Source organism: Sorex araneus, chromosome 1, assembly GCF_027595985.1.
Source record: "Sorex araneus isolate mSorAra2 chromosome 1, mSorAra2.pri, whole genome shotgun sequence".
In the NCBI taxonomy this organism is placed as follows: domain Eukaryota; kingdom Metazoa; phylum Chordata; class Mammalia; order Eulipotyphla; family Soricidae; genus Sorex; species Sorex araneus.
This window is the reverse complement of record NC_073302.1, coordinates 243573753-243591165: the sequence shown is the minus strand read 5'-3', so window position 1 is coordinate 243591165 and position 17413 is coordinate 243573753. Positions and strand designations below refer to the sequence as shown.

The window sequence follows — 17413 nt, the reverse complement described above, 5'->3', positions numbered from 1 at the left end:
CCAAACTTTTCACAATGAAAGATTTTTAGGGCTGGAACAATATTGCTTGCCTTGACTCTGCTTACTCAGATTTGCTCCCCAACACCCCATATGTCCTTGAGCCCACCAGGAGTGATCCCTGAGTTCTTCCAGGAATAAGGTTGAGTGCCTCCCCTGCCCTCAAAAAATAAAAAATAAAAATCAATGAAATGTTCCTATGAACAAGTAGAGAGCAAGATTAAGGAAGAGGAAAACATTTTGCTCGAGGTAACCTCTTTACCACAAAAGAAGCCTCTGCTTCCTCACCACCGGGTTGTAGAAGATGTCCCTTCAGAGACCTGGGGTGCCTTTGGGCATCTGGAACCCCAAGCAGAGCCCAGATTGCCGAGGGCAGGGGTGTCTCAGAAGAGAGACACCACCTAGTGGCAGGCGCGGGAATCGCACAGTGCTGGCGGGCCTGTGGGCATTTACGGGCCTTTCTCTGATCCATTTGATGTTTTATTAATACCTCCACCGAGTCAGGTGTTATTCTGGACGGCAGGAGAGCAGTCGTGAACAGGACAAGTCCCTGCTCTCCAGGCCTTGGCCGGGCAGATATCTGCAGCTGTTCTACAGCGTCTAAACCTGGTGTTTGTCCATTTGCCCAGTCTCTGTTTAATTTTTCCTTTGGACTTTGGTTCCTTTGTCCATAGGTACTTATTTACTAAACTCCCACTCTTAGCTGACTCCACAATTGGTGGGGTAGGGGGTGTTGAAGTATATGTGTTCTCTCTCTCTCTCTCTCTCTCTCTCTCTCTCTCTCTCTCTCTCTCTCTCTGTCTTTGGTGGTATTTTCAAAATGCATTAACTTCTGTTTCCTCTCCTGAGTTTGAATTTGAAACCTTGGTATCCATTCTGTACTTGGCTTTAGATGGTGTAGTGTTTCTCTTAGGCAATCCAGTTTAATACATTTTATTTTTGAAAATAGTGATGTTTGTCTCCAAAGCAAGGTTGGGTCAAGATGAGGCTACTGAGGTAGAAGAAAATTATCTGAGTCTTTGAAGGGGTGCAGGGAGAAACTGTTGCTATTTATGCCTGGAATAAAATCTCGAGCTCATGATACAGGGGGATGAGCTGACCTAAGGTACCAGGACTCATTAGTTCATTTTGTTTTGCCACCTTTTTTTTTTTTGGTTTTTGGGTCACACCCAGCAATGCACAGGGGTTACTCCTGGTGGTACTTGGGGGACCATATGGGATGTTGGGAATCGAACCCAGGTTGGCCTACATGCAAGGCAAATGCCCTACCTGTTGTGCTATGCTCCAGCCCTAGCCACCATTGTTATTTGTGGCAGTATTTTTCCCCCTACATGATTTATTAATCCAGAACTGAAATCCTTGTCTGGAATAGCTTGTCTCCATTCCATTTTCCAGGGAACTTGCATTTTATTGCTCAAGTGTTCTCTTCTTCAAATCCCATTTAACCAAATGCTGCTGTCATCCATAACAAAAGGCATGTGGAATTTTTTTTTGAGATGTTTCTCAAGTCCATGATTGTGCTCATTTTTCACTTGACTCATACTTTTGTCAACTTGCTGCTGGACTGTCTAATTAATTCTCTAATCTATAGATTCTCCCCTTGTTCTGCTCCTTTCCAAATATCACTGACAAATGTTCTTCTCATCTGCTTACAAGCCTTCTGATTCATGTGACCTACCAGATGACATTAAAGCTTCTTGCCTGGCATTTTGGTCCCCACCATTTGACCACAAGCTATTTTTTTAAATTGGGGACATAGCCACAGGAGTCGGGTGGCCATGCTGGGATGTTAGGTGGGACTGGGACAAAACAAAACTCTTGCTAGTGCCCAGCACATACTCTGCTGTTTGAGCCATTTCCTTAGTCTTGCAGCTTAGCTTTGAAACACTTCCTCTCTGCTCCTTCCCAGTGTGGTCCTTAAGAGTTGTTTTTTTCTTTTTAACCTGCCCCCTCTCCAAGATTTTGCCATACGAGCTTTGTCTTATATTGCTTCTTGCCATCAGAGTATCTCCACTTTCATAATAGAAAGTTTCCTCATTGTGTAAAACTGTCCTGGAACTCGGTTTCATTTATTTTTGTTTGATTATGGTTTGTGCTCAGGGGTCACTCCAGGTGGTGTGGGAGATTCCAATCAGAGACAACCATTTTCAGTAAGCGACTTAACTCCTGACCTTCTCCTCAGCTCTGAAGCTCTGTTTCAACCAAGTCCCTGCCATAAGGCTGCTGGTCCTTGAGGCTCCTTAGCACTCTCTGCCGTGCTCTTTGGTGCTTGGTCCTAAACTGGCTGAAGCTCTGGTATTACTGATCTAGGCATGGGAAGATTTTTTTTTTTAAATCTTCCTAGAAGCATTGAACTAACTCAACTGTGACAGCCTGTTAGTATCACTCAGAAACTGTAGGCTAAGCTAAAACAAGTCAAGATTTGTGGCCTTGGGTTTAGAAATAAGACCACTATACAAGCTTGCTCAATGGGGATTTTGTGCAGTGGGAGAATTGGCCACCAAGGGAACTTAGTCCTCGGAAGAGCTGTCTCAACCCAGACCACTCTATGAGGTCTGAGCCGACCGTGCTTGCTCTGCTGCCTCGAGAACTGAAAACCACCTTTTATAAGTCTTGAGTAAAAATGACTTAATCAGCCAGAAAATAGGAGTGTCCACCATGTGCCAGGCACTGTTCTGGATGCTGAGGTCACTGCAGGGAACGAGCATGCCCCTGCAGCCTGGGGCTTCTATCTTGGCCATGGGCAGACAGACTATAAATAATGTCAGGTAAGGATGAGAAGTGCCGTGGAGGGAAGACAGAGTGCTTAAGTGGGAGAGCAGAGCAGTCTTCTGCATAGGCAAATTTCAAAAATATCCCTAGCTTGCCTTCAATCAGCAAATGCTTCCCAGATCTGCCCCCTTTGAGCCAGCTCCTTCCTGGGGGACACAGTGTCCCCAGGATCCAGGCACTTGTGATGTGTGCAGGGAAGCTGGAAGGCAGAGGGGGTTCTGAGCCTGGGAGTCCTTGTTAGGGGGATCAGCGAGTGTGGTGGGCACACCCGTGTGCTGTGATCAGGGCTGCTATAAACTCTGCTAGGGAGATGTCAGCTCTCAGCCAGTTGGTTGTTTAGTTTGATCTGGTCTTTATTATAAGGATTATAAGATTGTAATCAGTTTTATTTTTGGTTTGGGGACCTGGTGGTGCTCAGTACTCCTGGATTTAGGAGGTGGGGTGGCATGGTGGACATGACCATCTCCCAGGGGTGGCCTGAGAAACAGTGCCTGGGATGGAACCCTGGGCCTCCTGCATGCAGAGGGTGGCGCTTTGAGTTAATTCTAGTTGGAGTTTATTCAGTTTTAAACGACGGGGCACACGTGTACCCAAACTTCCTTTTTCAAACTTCTTCTGCCATTCAGTATAAGTAGCAGGCAGCTTGATTCTGGAAAGTGTGGCATTTATTTGCGTGTGTTCATAGTAATGAAAAAGGAGGCAGCGTCATGTGTGAGGCAGTGCTTCCTACGGGCCCTTCCACGGTGGCTCATTCCGGCCCTGGTCCCCGCGTCTCAGGAGAGGCGTGGCTCAGCCTGGGAGTGCGTGCGCGCCGAATTTTCGCCTACCGTTGCCTCCCTCTTCTGGCGTCTTCTAAGCAGTCTCTTAAGCCCGGGGTGCCAGGGGTCTAGCGTACCTCACCTGGAGGCCTGGCTGCAGGGCTAAAACCTGCTGTCGCGGTCAGACCGGCCACTGCGCGGTGCGCGGGACAGCAGGCGCGCGTAGGTTCAGACCGGGGGTCGCCGAGCGTGGCCCCGGCTCGGGCTGCGGTGCGCACGGGGGAGCGCAGCGGCCCGCAGAGAAGCGCCGTGGCGGCTCCCCAGGAGCGAGCGGCGAGCGCGGCGCCCTGCGCCCTGGGAATTTAATTCGCAGGGCAGGGAGAAGTGCGTGCGCCACCCATTTCGGCGGAGACCCCAGTGCCGAGCATGTCCCCTTCTCGGTCTTCGCTCGGTTCCTGAACGTCCCCCAGGGAGCCGAGACCTCCAAGCCGGAGCTCGCGTCCATCCCCGCGCGCCGCTCGGTGTGTAGCCGTGGGCCGCCGCGCCCGGGCCTTCAGCTAGCACCGAGGAGCGGAGGGAACGCGCGGGGACCGGGGTGGAGCCCAGGAGGGGGCGTGTCGGGGGCGGGTACGGGGCGGAGCCCTCAGGCGTGGAAGTCCGGACGGCCGGGATAGGGGGCGGGGCAAATTTGGGGGCGTGGCAGGGGCGTGGTCCGGGCGGGGACGGTCCTCAGCTGCAGCCCCCGGGGACCCTCCGGGCCGGGAGACTGGGCGGAGCCCGGAGCCGCAGCTGCAGCGGGTCTCCTGGGGGGAGCCTAGGTACATAGGCGGCGGGGCTGCGCCCAGAGCATCCTTTCCCCGCGGGTGCCCGCCCCGGCCCGCCGCCTCTTTCCCGGCGTGACTTCTTTGTGTTGTGTTTTCTGCGCGCGCTTCCGCAGGACCTGCGCGTTCTTCCTCGGGCTACAAGAAAGCAGAGGATGAGATGTCCCGGGCCACGTCTGTTGACGACCAGCTGGAGGCACCGGCCCGCACCATTTACCTCAACCAAACGCATCTCAACAAATTCTGTGACAACCAGATCAGGTAGGAAGAGAAAGCGGAGGAGAGACGCCCGGCGCCGTTCCTCGGCCGCGCTGTGAGGCTCGTCGCCCTCCGTCGGGCGGTTGCACGCACCTGACCGGTCCCCAGGCCTTTGGGCATCCCCGGACCCTCCCCCGCCCCGCCCCTCCCCGGTTCCCCATCCCCACCCCCACAGCCCAGCCCAGCGTGGAATGAACACAGCCCTAGCCTCGGCTTTCTCTCATAGCATCATGCACTCCTCAACTAGTCTGTCATTGGAAGTTTTGATGCTTACCTCGCTACAAAAAATGGGGTCTTTTATTATTATTTTTTAAAACCCAGGATGCCTTCCAAGAATTCCCCTAGTCCAGTCAATGGATTGCTCTCCTAGGCGATTTGCAGCCCCTGATGTGGGAAAGTGCTGCATAAAGGAGTCCACAGGTTAAGGGGGGGAGGGGAGAAGGTGGCGGGTGGTAGGGAGGGAACTTCCGCCCCAAAGGTCCAGAACATTATAAGACGTCTTTATTTGCGGGTAAACTCTGTCCCTCAGAGTTAGCAGAAAGAAGAATGGAAACCCACACCAGAGTCTCTACTCTTTACTGTCCAATGTCAGCTGCTTCCTTTCTCTGGCCTATCTAGGCTCATCACTCGACTGGACTCTGAAGGGGTCATTGCCTTCAGATCTGCGAAGTGAGACAAAGATGGTCACTGATGGCCCTGTGGTCCTATGATGCTAAATGGCCAGGATAGGAAGAGAATCCTCTGGGCCTTTGGATGCACCCCGGCTTCTTTCCACTGTGCAGAGCTGGAGCCTTAGGGCCCTCGGCTGCTGCGTCTTCTTTGAATTTTATTAAACTTTCTGGCTGAGACAGTTTTATAGCTGGGAGTGACTTGAGAACATGCAATTCTTTGGGTGGCTCAGCAGACAAATGAAGAGACGGGTTATGCTGTAGACTGACAAACCTTAAGTTTGTATTCTTTTTTTTTTTAATTTTGATTCTAGTTTTAAAAGGACTTTAAAAAATGATTGAGGTACTGTGATTTACAATACTACTAATGGTGTTTTCCCGTGTTCGTAATTCCGCATTCCAGCCCCTCAGCCCCATCACCAGTGTTCCCACCTCCTTCCCTCAAGCTCCTGAATGTCCCTCTGGTTCAGCATTCTCCCATCCCCTATTTTAAACCCAGATCCCGAACAGACACTTTCCCCAAATAAGACATACAGGCAGATGAAAAAAGTGACCATTGTCATTCATAATTAGGGAAATACAAACAACTTTGAGATCTTATACTAGTGAGAATGGCATATATCAAAAAGTCTGGAAACAACCAGTGATGCCCGGTTGTGGTGAGAGAGGAACCCTTGTCCACTGTTGGTGAGAATGTCCTCTGGTTCAACCTTTGTGGAAAGCAATATGGCAGCATCTCTAAAAAATAGGAATATGACCCAGCGATACCACTTGTTGGCATCTGTCTTCAGTGGTCCTTCCGAATGCTTGGACTAAAACTTTATTAAGGATACAGTCAAGCACTTCACTGCAGGGTAGCGCTCATACAACCTACTGATTGTCAGGCTAGACTTTTTTTTATTTAGGAAGGCCTGACTTTCTAACATTATGGTTGTTTGGTAAGTTTTTTTTTGTTGTTTGTTTGCTTTTGGGGCACACCCAGCGGTGCTCAGGGCTCACTTCTGGCTCTGCACTCAGGGATTACTGCTGGTGGTGCTTGTAGGATCATGTAGGGTGATGGGTTTGAACTGGTATTGATCACATTAAGGGAAGTGCCTGACCCTCTGTACCATCTCTCCAGACCCTTCATGAATACATTTAAAACTATTTGGAACCCTGTGCTGCTGATACAGTTTTTTTCAGACCCTCTTTTCTCCTTTGTCTTGTTTCGTTTTGGGGGTCATACATGGTAGTACTTAGGATTTACTCTGGTTCTGTGCCGAGGGATCACTCCTGGCAGTGCTCAGGGGACCACATCTGATGTCAAAGATTAGAATGGTTAATGGTCTTACAGTTATATGTAAGAAAATTGCCTTTTCTCCATTAATCTCTCTCTGGTCCAGCAACCCTCTTATTTGTACAGGTTTCAATTGAATGTCTTTTTTTTTCTTTTTGGGTCACACCCAGCAATGCACAGGGGTTACTCCTGGCTTTGCACTCAGGAATTACTTCTGGCAGTACGCAGGGGACCGTATGGGATGCCAGGTTGGCTGCGTGCAAGGCAAACACCCTACCCACTATACTATTGCTCCAGCCCACAATTGAATTATTTTTAAAAGATAAAAATTACTTAAATACTGTATAAGATAAGGAAATGAACACAAACATTTTGGATGTTTTCAAATGGTATTTTTATTTAGTTCTTATTGATGTGTGTAACTTGATGCATTCCTTTGTGCATGCTTAATGCAGAAGAACAGTTTCTTTTGTTTTTGTTTAAATTTCCTAGGTTGTTGTTAGTTTTGGTTTTGGTTTTGGGGCCACATCAAGTGACTATCAGGGGTCACGCCTGGCTCTGCATTCAGGACCTGGTAGTGCTCAGGTGACCATATGGGGTGCTGGGCTTGAATCCAGGATGGCTACATACAAGACAAGTGCTTTACTTGCTTTACTATCTCTCCTATTTTTTAATTTTCTAGTTTTTATGGGAGGCAAAGACTTAAAGTCTTGATAATATGCCTTAAGTATCCATAATCAAGACTAAAAGCTGACTTTTACTGAGGCTAATTTTACTACCAATTTGAGAAATTGTAATTAGTTACCAATTATGGAGTTTGATATGTACTTTTTTTAGGGGTGGGGAAAAAAGTATAAAAATAATGCATAGGAATAAAGTCGATTTATTCCTACTAACTACTCTCTCTGTAAAATCTTGTTTAAATATATAATGGAATTAGTTATATACTAATTAGTTTTGTACTAAACAAGTACTCAAATGCACACACTTTTGCATTTATGGGATATGAGCATAAATTTCAGAATACAGTTGAACAGCTTACAAATTAATGTTAGCTCCTTTCTATTCTAAAAATAGTTTTTGAAGATGTACTCCATAATTATTGATGGTGATAATGACTTGCAGCTCATTAAGGAATTGATTATAAAGCTTCTAGGCATTATAGCTAAAGGGCTTATAAAACATCCAGCCACATTATATTTGCAGATTTAACATTGCTGAAATCAAAGTCTATTTAAAAATCTATAAGAAAATAAGACTTTTTGCTTTGGCCCACAAATGTTTGCTAAAAGTTAATAGAGCTAGTCAAAGGAATATTTTCATAAAAGGCAGCTGACAAATGATTCCTTTTTCCTTAATAGAATATTTCCTGAAGACTTGTGCATAGTTTTTTTGGTGGGTGTACACACTTGGAAATGGTCAGGTGTTACTCCTGACTCTGCACTCAGGGATCACAGTGATCAAGGGACCACATGGGGAGCAAGGGATTGAACCTGGTTCGGCTGTGTACAAAGCAAATACCCTACTATTACTCCAGCCGTAGTTCATAGTTTTTTTTTGGAGCCAAGGGCCTCTGTGGAATGAATTATTTTCCCCACATCTAAGTGAGGGCAAGAGGGATAGCACAGCGGTAGGGTGTTCGCCTTTCACGCAGCCAACCTGTGTTTGATTCCTCTGCCCCTCTCGGAGAGCCCAGCAAGCTACCGAGAGTATCACGCCCTCACAGCAGAGCCTGGCAAGCTACCCATGGCGTATTCGATATGCCAAAAACAGTAACAATAAATCTCACAATAAGAGACATTACTGGTGCCCGCTCAAGCAAATTAATGAGCTATGGGATGACTATGACTGCTGTGACATCTAAGTGAAGGTTTTTGGAAAAAGGAGCCACATGACATTGCAGAGTCCTGGGGCAAAAGCAGAGGTGATTGTTTTATGTGGATGCTGTGCACCCCAAGGGGCTGACCCTCTCAGGGGGACATCCCTTCCCTTCCCCTTCCTGGTCCTTTCTGGTTTGGGGACTCTGATAATTCACAGCAACTAGCACCTGGACTTCAGGAAAGGTGTTGAGGTTTTTTGTGGAGGGAGGGAATGGTAGTGTGGTGGTTGGGAAGGGTGATGTTGGGGCCCCTTCAACACAGGACTACAAGTTTTGGGAGACTGAGTTACGTATCCAAGAAAGAGGTTGGGCCTGGTGAGTCAGAGCAAGAAGGTCACCAGCAGTTGGCTGTGGCATTGGCATCTTTATGGGGGGTGGGTCCACAGCCTGGTAACTTCTCATTTCTTGCAATTGCTTAACCTTCAGGGAGATTTTTTGCCTCATCAGTGTTAGTTTCCACAGATCCTGTTCTTGTTCTTATCACCAAAAATAATAGCAGTCTTTGATCAGATCCTGTTAGGATTGGGACTAAAATGATTATACAGTGCTTTGAGTGTTTGCCTTGCATGGGGCCAACTGGGTTTCATCCCTGTCACTCCTATGGTCCCCTGAGCTTGCCAGGAGTTATTCCTGAACTCAGAGCCAGGAGTAAACCCTGAGTACATTGAGTGTGGCCCTACCCCTCCAAAAAAAGATATGTTACTGAAGCCAGTGAATTGGGGTGATGATAAATAATTATGGAGAAATATGGCAGTCATTCTGTTTCATTGTAGGTATTGATATGTCAGGGTTTGACCTTGAAGACAATAACCTGTTCCATCTGTGGAAATGAACAGTAGCATTAATGAATAGAATATTGAGGAATAGAATATTGAGGAATACATACACATGTGTAGTATTATATATGTAAGATATGTATGTATATGTAGCACTGTCATCCCGTTGTTCATCGATTTTGCTCGAGCAGGCACCAGTAACATCTCCATTGTGAGACTTGTTGTTACTGTTTTACATATCGAATACGCTACGGGGAGCTTGCCAAGCTCTGCCGTGCAGGCGGAATACTCTCGGTAGCTTGCTGGGCTCTTATATGTATGTTTATGTATATATATATATATAAATTGGACATATATATGTCCAACTAACAACTAACTTTTCCGAAATGTATACTCTTTTAAAATATTTCATCAATTTGAGATATAATTTACATGCCACATAATTCACACATAATATAAAGTGTACACTTCAGTGGTTTTTAATATTATGAGTTTTATATCATTTACCACTGTTACTTTTAGAACATTTTCATCACACCCAGAAGAAATCTCATGCCTTTTATTTCTCATTTCCCTCTATTTTCCTTCCCCCCAGAGACCACAAGTCTACAAGTCTACTTTTCTTTCCTTCTCTGTTTTTCTGTTCAGGGCACTATATATAAATGTTGTAATTTCTTTTATTATTATTGGCTTGGAGCCATACCCTGTGGTGCTTAGGGATCACTCCTGCAGGTGTATTTTAATTAAATATTACACACTACTTAAAGGAACCTAGTAGTGAATCTTTAATTTTGTGTATCTAAATTTTCAAAAATGATTAAAGCTAAACTTGTTTTTCACCTAGAAAATGTTTTAAAGTGATTTAATGATAACGGAATGGAGCAACATTTGTGTAATCAAGAACAGGTATGGACAATCTTGTGGTCATCAGAAGTCCATTTGAAATAGTGATTTTCAAGGCTGTAAGGTGGTTGTGTTTGAAATAAGGTTTGAAAGGAACTTGGGATATTTACAGATAGTTCTGAGTCATTCATTTCAGGTGGGAGTTTTTGCTAGCAAAAATCTTCATTAAATAAAGCAACAACTTCAATTTGAGTTATTGCATTTTCTCAGATTCACCTTAAGGACAGTTGCTTTATATAAACATTTTGTTAGTGTTGCCAAGATAAGTTTAAAATAGAATTTTGACTTTACAGAAAAAGGGATCGAACACTGTGTAGATTTTAAAGGATTATTCTTAAAAATTTTGGGGACCAGAGAGACAGTACAATGGTGTTTGTCTTGTACACAGCCAGCCCAGGTTCCATCCCTACCACCCTAAATGATCCCCTGAACCCTCCAGGAGTGATCGCTGAGCATAGAACCAGGAGCAAGCCCTTAGCACCACCAGGTGTGACCCCCAAACTATATATATATGTGTGTGTGTGTGTGTGTGTGTGTATGCCCCCAAACAGACAATATATATATACAGTCTATATATAGACATGTCTATATCTGTATATATATGTCTATAGTGCTGGGATCCTAATGACTGAGAGCTATTCATGTCTTAAGGAATGTAGGTACTAAAATTATCTTCAGAAATTAGGTTTTAATTGAATAGTAGTGATATATTATATGTGACATGTGATATACATCATTAACATATAGTACTGTACCTAATACCAATGAGAGTTGTAGGGACTAATGGTTCTCTGGATTTTTTTTTTAAGCTGCAGAATTTAGGTAGGAACTGTTCTTCTGCTATGTATTTAGGTAGGATCTTACTCTGCTATATACTGAAGCTGCTGACAGCTTAATCAGGAAGACTATCAAGAGTTCAGAAATAATAAGCTCTCCCTTTTGATTCACATAAATGTCATTATTTTAAAATCTGAGGTTTAGACATCCCAGACAAATTATATATCCTTGTTAAGTCTGGCAAAGGTAAAGTGCATAAAAGTCATTGTTGAGAGTAATTGCTGATGTTGAAAGTGTTCTGTATACTTTATTTTTGTTTTTTCTTTGTGTGTGGGGGGAACTCTCCCATTTAGTAATCAGGGACCCCAGGGCCATCCACCCATCCCTCACCCCTATGATATAGTGATCAACTGGGCAGGACTGTTCAATGCTCAGGCCTGGAGAAACAGTGATTTTTGGGCCCAGGAGTGCTGAGGGCCTCCAGGGCTGCTTCTGGGGGGTGCTCAGGGAGTCATGCAGTGGTGGGGAGTGAAATAAGAGGCACCACCAGGTGTGACCCTCAAACAAACATACTATATATATGTATGCATGTACATATATATACATGCATATATATATGTATATATGTACATATATACACACACACACACATCCTAAACTTAGGCCAAATATACTTAGAAACCTCTGTAGAGGATTCTTATAATTAGCATTTTTATCAGGTTGATACCTTTAGACAAGGCTTTTGAGGAATCCTGCAGCTACAAATACTCAGATTCGGGCACCTTCAGTATGGTGTACTTCAGGAATGCCTGAGTGTGGGAGCTTTCTAGAAATGTATCTTTAGAAACAAAGCTTTTCGACCTTTGGTCAGTTTCATATTTGATGTTTCTAAGGAAACAACAGGTGCCTTGAACAGACATCCTGGTGATTTCTCGATCAAGTTGACCCTTGTGTGGGCGGATAGGGAGCTTGCAGTTTGAATTCAGCCAGAGACATCTATGCTATTCCCACTTGTGACAATAAAGAAATTCAGTAGTTTGAGAATGTACGTGAAAGATGTGTTTTGCTTCTCTTGCATCCTGAATTCCTTCCCTTTCCCTCTTCCCCTTCTCTCCCCTCCCCTCCTCCTTTCCCCAGAATCCCCTGTGGCTGCAGGTAAGGCAAGCACTTAAAGCCCTGTACTATCTCTCTGGCTATTAATTTTGTACATTTAGATATGTGTAGGCTGGGGCAATAGCACAGCAGGTAGGGCGTTTGTCTTGCATGCGGCCAACCCGGGTCTGATTCCTTCGCCCCTTTCAGAGAGTTCGGCAAGCTACCGAGAGTATCCCGCCTACACGGCACAGCCTGGCAAGCTACCCATGGCGGATTCAATATGCAAAAAAACAGTAACAAGTCTCACAATGGAGATGTTACTGGTGCCCGCTTGAGCAAATCAATGAGCAGGAGGATGACAAGTGACAAGTGACAAGATATGTGTATTTGTATTCCTATCTTGTTATCTCAAGAAAACCAGAAAATTTAAACAAAAGCAAAGAAGCCTGTTTTGTTCTCCCAGCATCAAGCATATGCAAGTGAATATACTGAGTTCTAAAGGTATTAATAGGCATTTACCAAAGATATTTTAAAAAGCCTAAAATTTAAAGAGAAAGGGAGAGGTTTATTTCTAGATCTTCACAAAGTGCTTTCAAAAGCAGTCTTGATCATTGTTATGCCACAAGTTGAAGCACATCTGAGAGGGCATGCTGGCATGTGGCTACCAAGACCAGGAATTGCAGGTCTTGAATGGAGTGTCTGGGGGAGAGTTTAAAGGTGTGGAGTACAGGGGTCACATGACAAGTTTGGCCCCCCCAGTGCTGCATGGTGCCCCAAACTGCTGGATGTAGCCCCGGGGACCCCAGAACCAGCCAGCTGAGCAGCACTGCCATGCCAGGCCCAAGCAGAGAACCGTGTGGCTACTTTTAATTTAGTGTCCTTTACTGCACCCCCCTCAACTTCACCCCTGAACTCCACTGGAACAGGTGCTTAAAAAAGAAAACAAAAATAACCACAGAAGTAAGGCCATGTGGTTATAACCCTACTTGATTTTTTTCGATTAATTTTGACTCATTTTCCAGATTTGATTTCTATTATTTTACCATTTAACCTAGTTCAATGGATTTTTTTTTAAATTAAGAATAGAAATGGCAGTTCTGCTGATAATTTTCTTGTCATTTTCTTAGTGTTTTCCATCCGTGGTTTATTTCATTGCATCATTCTTAAAGCTAACTGATCAGTTTTTTTTGGGGGGGAGTGGGGTGGAGATTAACATAGTTGAAGAGAGAGAAAAGAGCTCATCATTCCACCTAGACAGCAACTGAACCAGTGAGAACAGGCAGGTGTGGGGGTGGAGGGGTGCGTGGGGTACCACTCTGACTCCCTTAGTCATCTCAGAATGCCAGATGATGCCTTCCTGGCTTCACTGTGAGATTTAATATTGTCGCTGGTCTAGACACTGGATGTGCAGGATCAGGCTGCAGCACAGTTGGGTGATGGAGAGGTCTCTCTTCCTGGCTTGCAGACTTAATGCTTATGCTTAATGCTCAGAGAACAAAACAGGCTTCTTTGATTTTGTTTAAATTTTCTAGCTTTCTTGAGATAACAAGCAGGAATACACGCACATATATCTAAATATTCAAGATCAGTAGCCAGAGATAGTACAGGGCTTTAAGTGCTTGCCTTACCTGCAGCCATAGCTGGCCCTGGGAAAAGGAGGAGGGGAGGGGCGGGGACGGGCAGGGGAAAAGGAAAGAAATTCAGGATGCAAGAGAAGCAAAACACATCTGTCACTTGCATCCTCAAACCACCTCCTCTTCTCTGTGTGATGACCGGGGGCCATGCAGCCCATGTGGCATAACTCACCAGGGCTTGCACATTTGGCCAGAGAGGTTTGGGTGCCAGGGATCGCAGTTAATGGTGCTGGGGAATGAACTCACAGGCATGCAGAGTATGCCCTCCACATGCAGACAGCCCTGGCCCAAGCCCCCCAAGACTTAATAAGGAAATAAAACAAAAAATTATTGAATATTAGTCAGTGACCTCATTGCCCGAGTCTCTTGAATGGAGAAACTGAGCTTTCTTCAAGGACTGCACTTTCCCTTGATCCCTTCTCCACTCACATGGGGAAAATTATCCAATCAAAAATGTTCTTCATTTTTACTCCAGTAAAGGGTGGAAGTTTTGAAAGTATTATTGTGTAGCATATAAAATGTGTTACCAACCTCCGAGAATTTAAAAATAGAGCTCTTCTTAGAGCAGGAAGATTGTTTGCTGTGTAGTAACATAATTACTTCCCCAGTATTCTCTTTGTTCAAACTACTTCATGTTAATTTTTAATGTTACCTTTACAAATTGGAGTTCATTAATCATTCTGTGTTGATCTATCCTGGTAAATTGAATTATTTCCACTTCATGACTCTGCCAAGGGCAGACAGAAACATTGATAACGTTTAGCATTCCTGTGTCGCCTGCCAGCTGTCACTAGGTTTCATTGACACTTGTACCTCAACAACATATTGTTCACTGGTCCAGTGGGGCGTGTGTGTGAGTGTGTGTGTGAGTGTGTGTGTGCGCGCGTGCATGCTTATTTATAACAGTTATTCTTTACTAGAGGTCTTGACTTAGATTACTCACATTTGCAGTCCAATCATTATAGGTATTAGGAAATCAAGGCATTTCAAAGCAAAAATATAACTTCATGGGAGAGTTGTACTAATGCCTTTGCTACTAGATATGGCCATACATTAATAAAGAAAAATGTGGAAATCAAAACGGCAGCAGGATTTAATCTCTACTAATGAGTTCATTAGTAGAAACTGAAAGGTAATGTGTCGAATATTTTAGGATATGTGCTTTTGAGAAACAAAGTACAAACCTATTTCTGTGATATTCAAGATTAATTTGAACATTTTTCTGAGTTCATGATGGAGAATCTTAAATTATGTGTTGGAAAAATGATAATTGGGGAAAAAAAGCCCTAGCAGTGCAAACTCTTTTTCAGGTTTTCTTTTATGAATAGTCAGGGAAGGTAATTAGGTCATTTTTAAGGGGGCAAAGAAGAAGCTGGTGTACAGTCTTGTCTGTCTTTTTTCACTAGCTGAATAACCTTTGCCAATCCTTCTGAGTCTGCATTTCCTCATTTATCAGTTGGGTGGTATATTTCTTCTCTTGTGAAACAAGACCAAGGTACACATGCGAAAGCTCTGGAAAATAATTTCCAAGTACATTGTGAATTCATTTTCCACAGCATGTCAGATAGGCTTACTGTTCCTTTGCTCGTCTTTCCTTTTCAGTTGTGGTAAATGGCCATAGTGTAAAAAGTTACCATTTCACTTGTCTTTTTTTTTTTTTTTTTTTTTTGCTTCTTGGGTCACACCCGTCGATGCACAGGGGTTACTCCTGGCTCTTCACTCAGGAATTACTCCTGGCAGTGCTCGGGGAACCATATGGGATGCTGGGAATCGAACCCGGGTTGGCCGCGGCATGCAAGGCAAACGTCCTACCCACTGTGCTATCACTCCAGCCCCCCATTTCACTATTTTCAGTGCACAATTCAGCAATGTTAAGTTCATTCACGTGGTTGTACAACAAATTTCCAGAACCTTTTCAGCCACCCACATGGAGACTTCATTTCCCCCATTTCCATACCTTTTGCCATGGTGGTGGTGGTGGTTTCTGGGTGCACATTTGTCTGGGTACTTGCTCTCATTGGGCAGTATCATGCAACCTGGCACTCTTGTGTGTCCTTTGATCTCGATGGCACTGTCCCCCTTGGTTTCCCTGGGTGATGCCTGAGGGGTCCTGTGGGGGATCCAAACTGGGGCCTCACTACCTGCCAGGCAGGTTGTCTACCACAGACCCCTTCTCCAGGCCCTGAAGCTTCGTATTCATGGAACCATCCCTTAATTCCGAGCCACCCAGGCTCTGCTAACTGCTGCTTACTTCCGGACTCTGTGAATCTGACTACTCTTGATACCTTATTTACTTAAGGCAGATTTATTTAGTCTTGTTACTCCTCAAGATGGCAATTCTGTATCATTAGAGACTTGTGGTGCTATGTCGGATGGTCCTTTTGTATGGTGTATATGTTCTTTATATCTTCACTTTGTCTTCTGTTTTACTGTGTATCACAATAAAAGGCTGTTTAAAAAATAGTGTCAGACGAGGGCCAGGAGGATTGTCTCATAGCTGGAAGTCTGCTTCATGAGCGGATGGGAGAAGGTAGATGGAATAGAGAAGGGATCACTAAGAAAATGATAGCTGTAGGAATCAGTCAGGATGGGAGATGCATGCCAAAAGTAGCTAACGGACCAAACATATTAATCTCTCAGTGTATGTGTTGCAAGTCATAATGCCCAAGAGTAGAGAGAGAGTATGGGGAATATTATCTGCCATAGAGGCAGGGGAAGGATGGGAAAGGGGTGGTATACCAGGAATATTGGTGGTAGGAAATGTGCACTGGTGGAGGGATGGGTGTTTGATCATTGTGTGATTGTAACCCAAACATGAAAGCTTGTAACTATCTTATGGTGATTAAATAAAGTAAAAAAAAAAGTATGATACTAAAAAAATAAAAATACTGGGGATGAGAAGGACTTTTTCCCTGTCCTGGTTTCCTCTCTGGATTGCTAATCAAAATAACATCAGACAGATTAGCAGGAGAAAAGATGTGAGGAATCTTCCTAGCTATGGATTCCAAGGCCATTGAGAGAATATGGGGGATATATAAATAGAGCTAAGGAATGGGATAGGGACCTTGATCCTCAAGAAGGGGAATAGACATGATAAGAATAGGATGTCTCGTGAGATAAAATCCAGCTCTGTTCGTGGATGTTTGCTTTGGCATATTCATCGCTTTCTTCCATAGGAAGACTATTTCTGGTGATGACATTCATTCTGGGTGAAGCCCCAGATTTTCATTCTTTAAGGTAGTGTTAAGAGTTGCTCAGGTGCCTTGATTGATCCTAGCTTGACGTATTCCACATGCTAAAGTGACATGTCTTGGAGAAAGATAGTAAAGCAGGTGGGAAGCTTTCCTTGCTCGTGACCAACCTGGGTTCGATCCCTGGTACCCATATTCCCTTGAGCACCACCAGGAGTATTTCCTGAGTCTAGAGCCAAGACTAACATTTGAGCGTCATCGGGTATGGCTCACAAACCCTCTCGTCCCCCAGAAAAACCCAACAATAAAGCAGTGTGTTTTGGGAAGCCCTGTTGTGAGTGTTTGGAGGAGGAAGGAAAGTTTAAAGGATACACTAGCAATGCATCTTCTCACCATCTCTGTAGAGAGCCAACTCCCCTACACCCTTTCCCCCTGTTGATCCTGGAAAAGCTGGGATAGTCCAGGACCAGGATGAAGACTAAGTGAGAGTTCGAGGGCTGAGGAAGAATCTTGGTGGTATTCACCTGGGGTTTTCCAGCTGACATGCTTTGGTCATGTAGTTAGTTTCTCCTATACTGGTGAGACTCTGATTTCTCCACTTCATACCC

The 17413-nt window shown here is 44.6% G+C and overlaps 1 protein-coding gene across 3 annotated transcripts in view; it reads left to right on the top strand.

Moving 5' to 3' along the window:
• ATP8A2 (ATPase phospholipid transporting 8A2) overlaps positions 1 to 17413 on the top strand; it is a 651431-nt gene that overhangs the window by 104019 nt on the left and 529999 nt on the right. For 2 of the 3 annotated variants that reach the window (XM_055146569.1, XM_004604655.2), the window contains exon 2: positions 4465 to 4609. In XM_055146569.1, coding sequence (XP_055002544.1) covers positions 4465 to 4609 — 145 coding nt within the window. Of the gene's footprint in view, positions 1 to 4250; positions 4346 to 4464; positions 4610 to 17413 lie in introns of those variants that run through there. The other variant, XM_055146669.1, reaches the window with a different exon arrangement.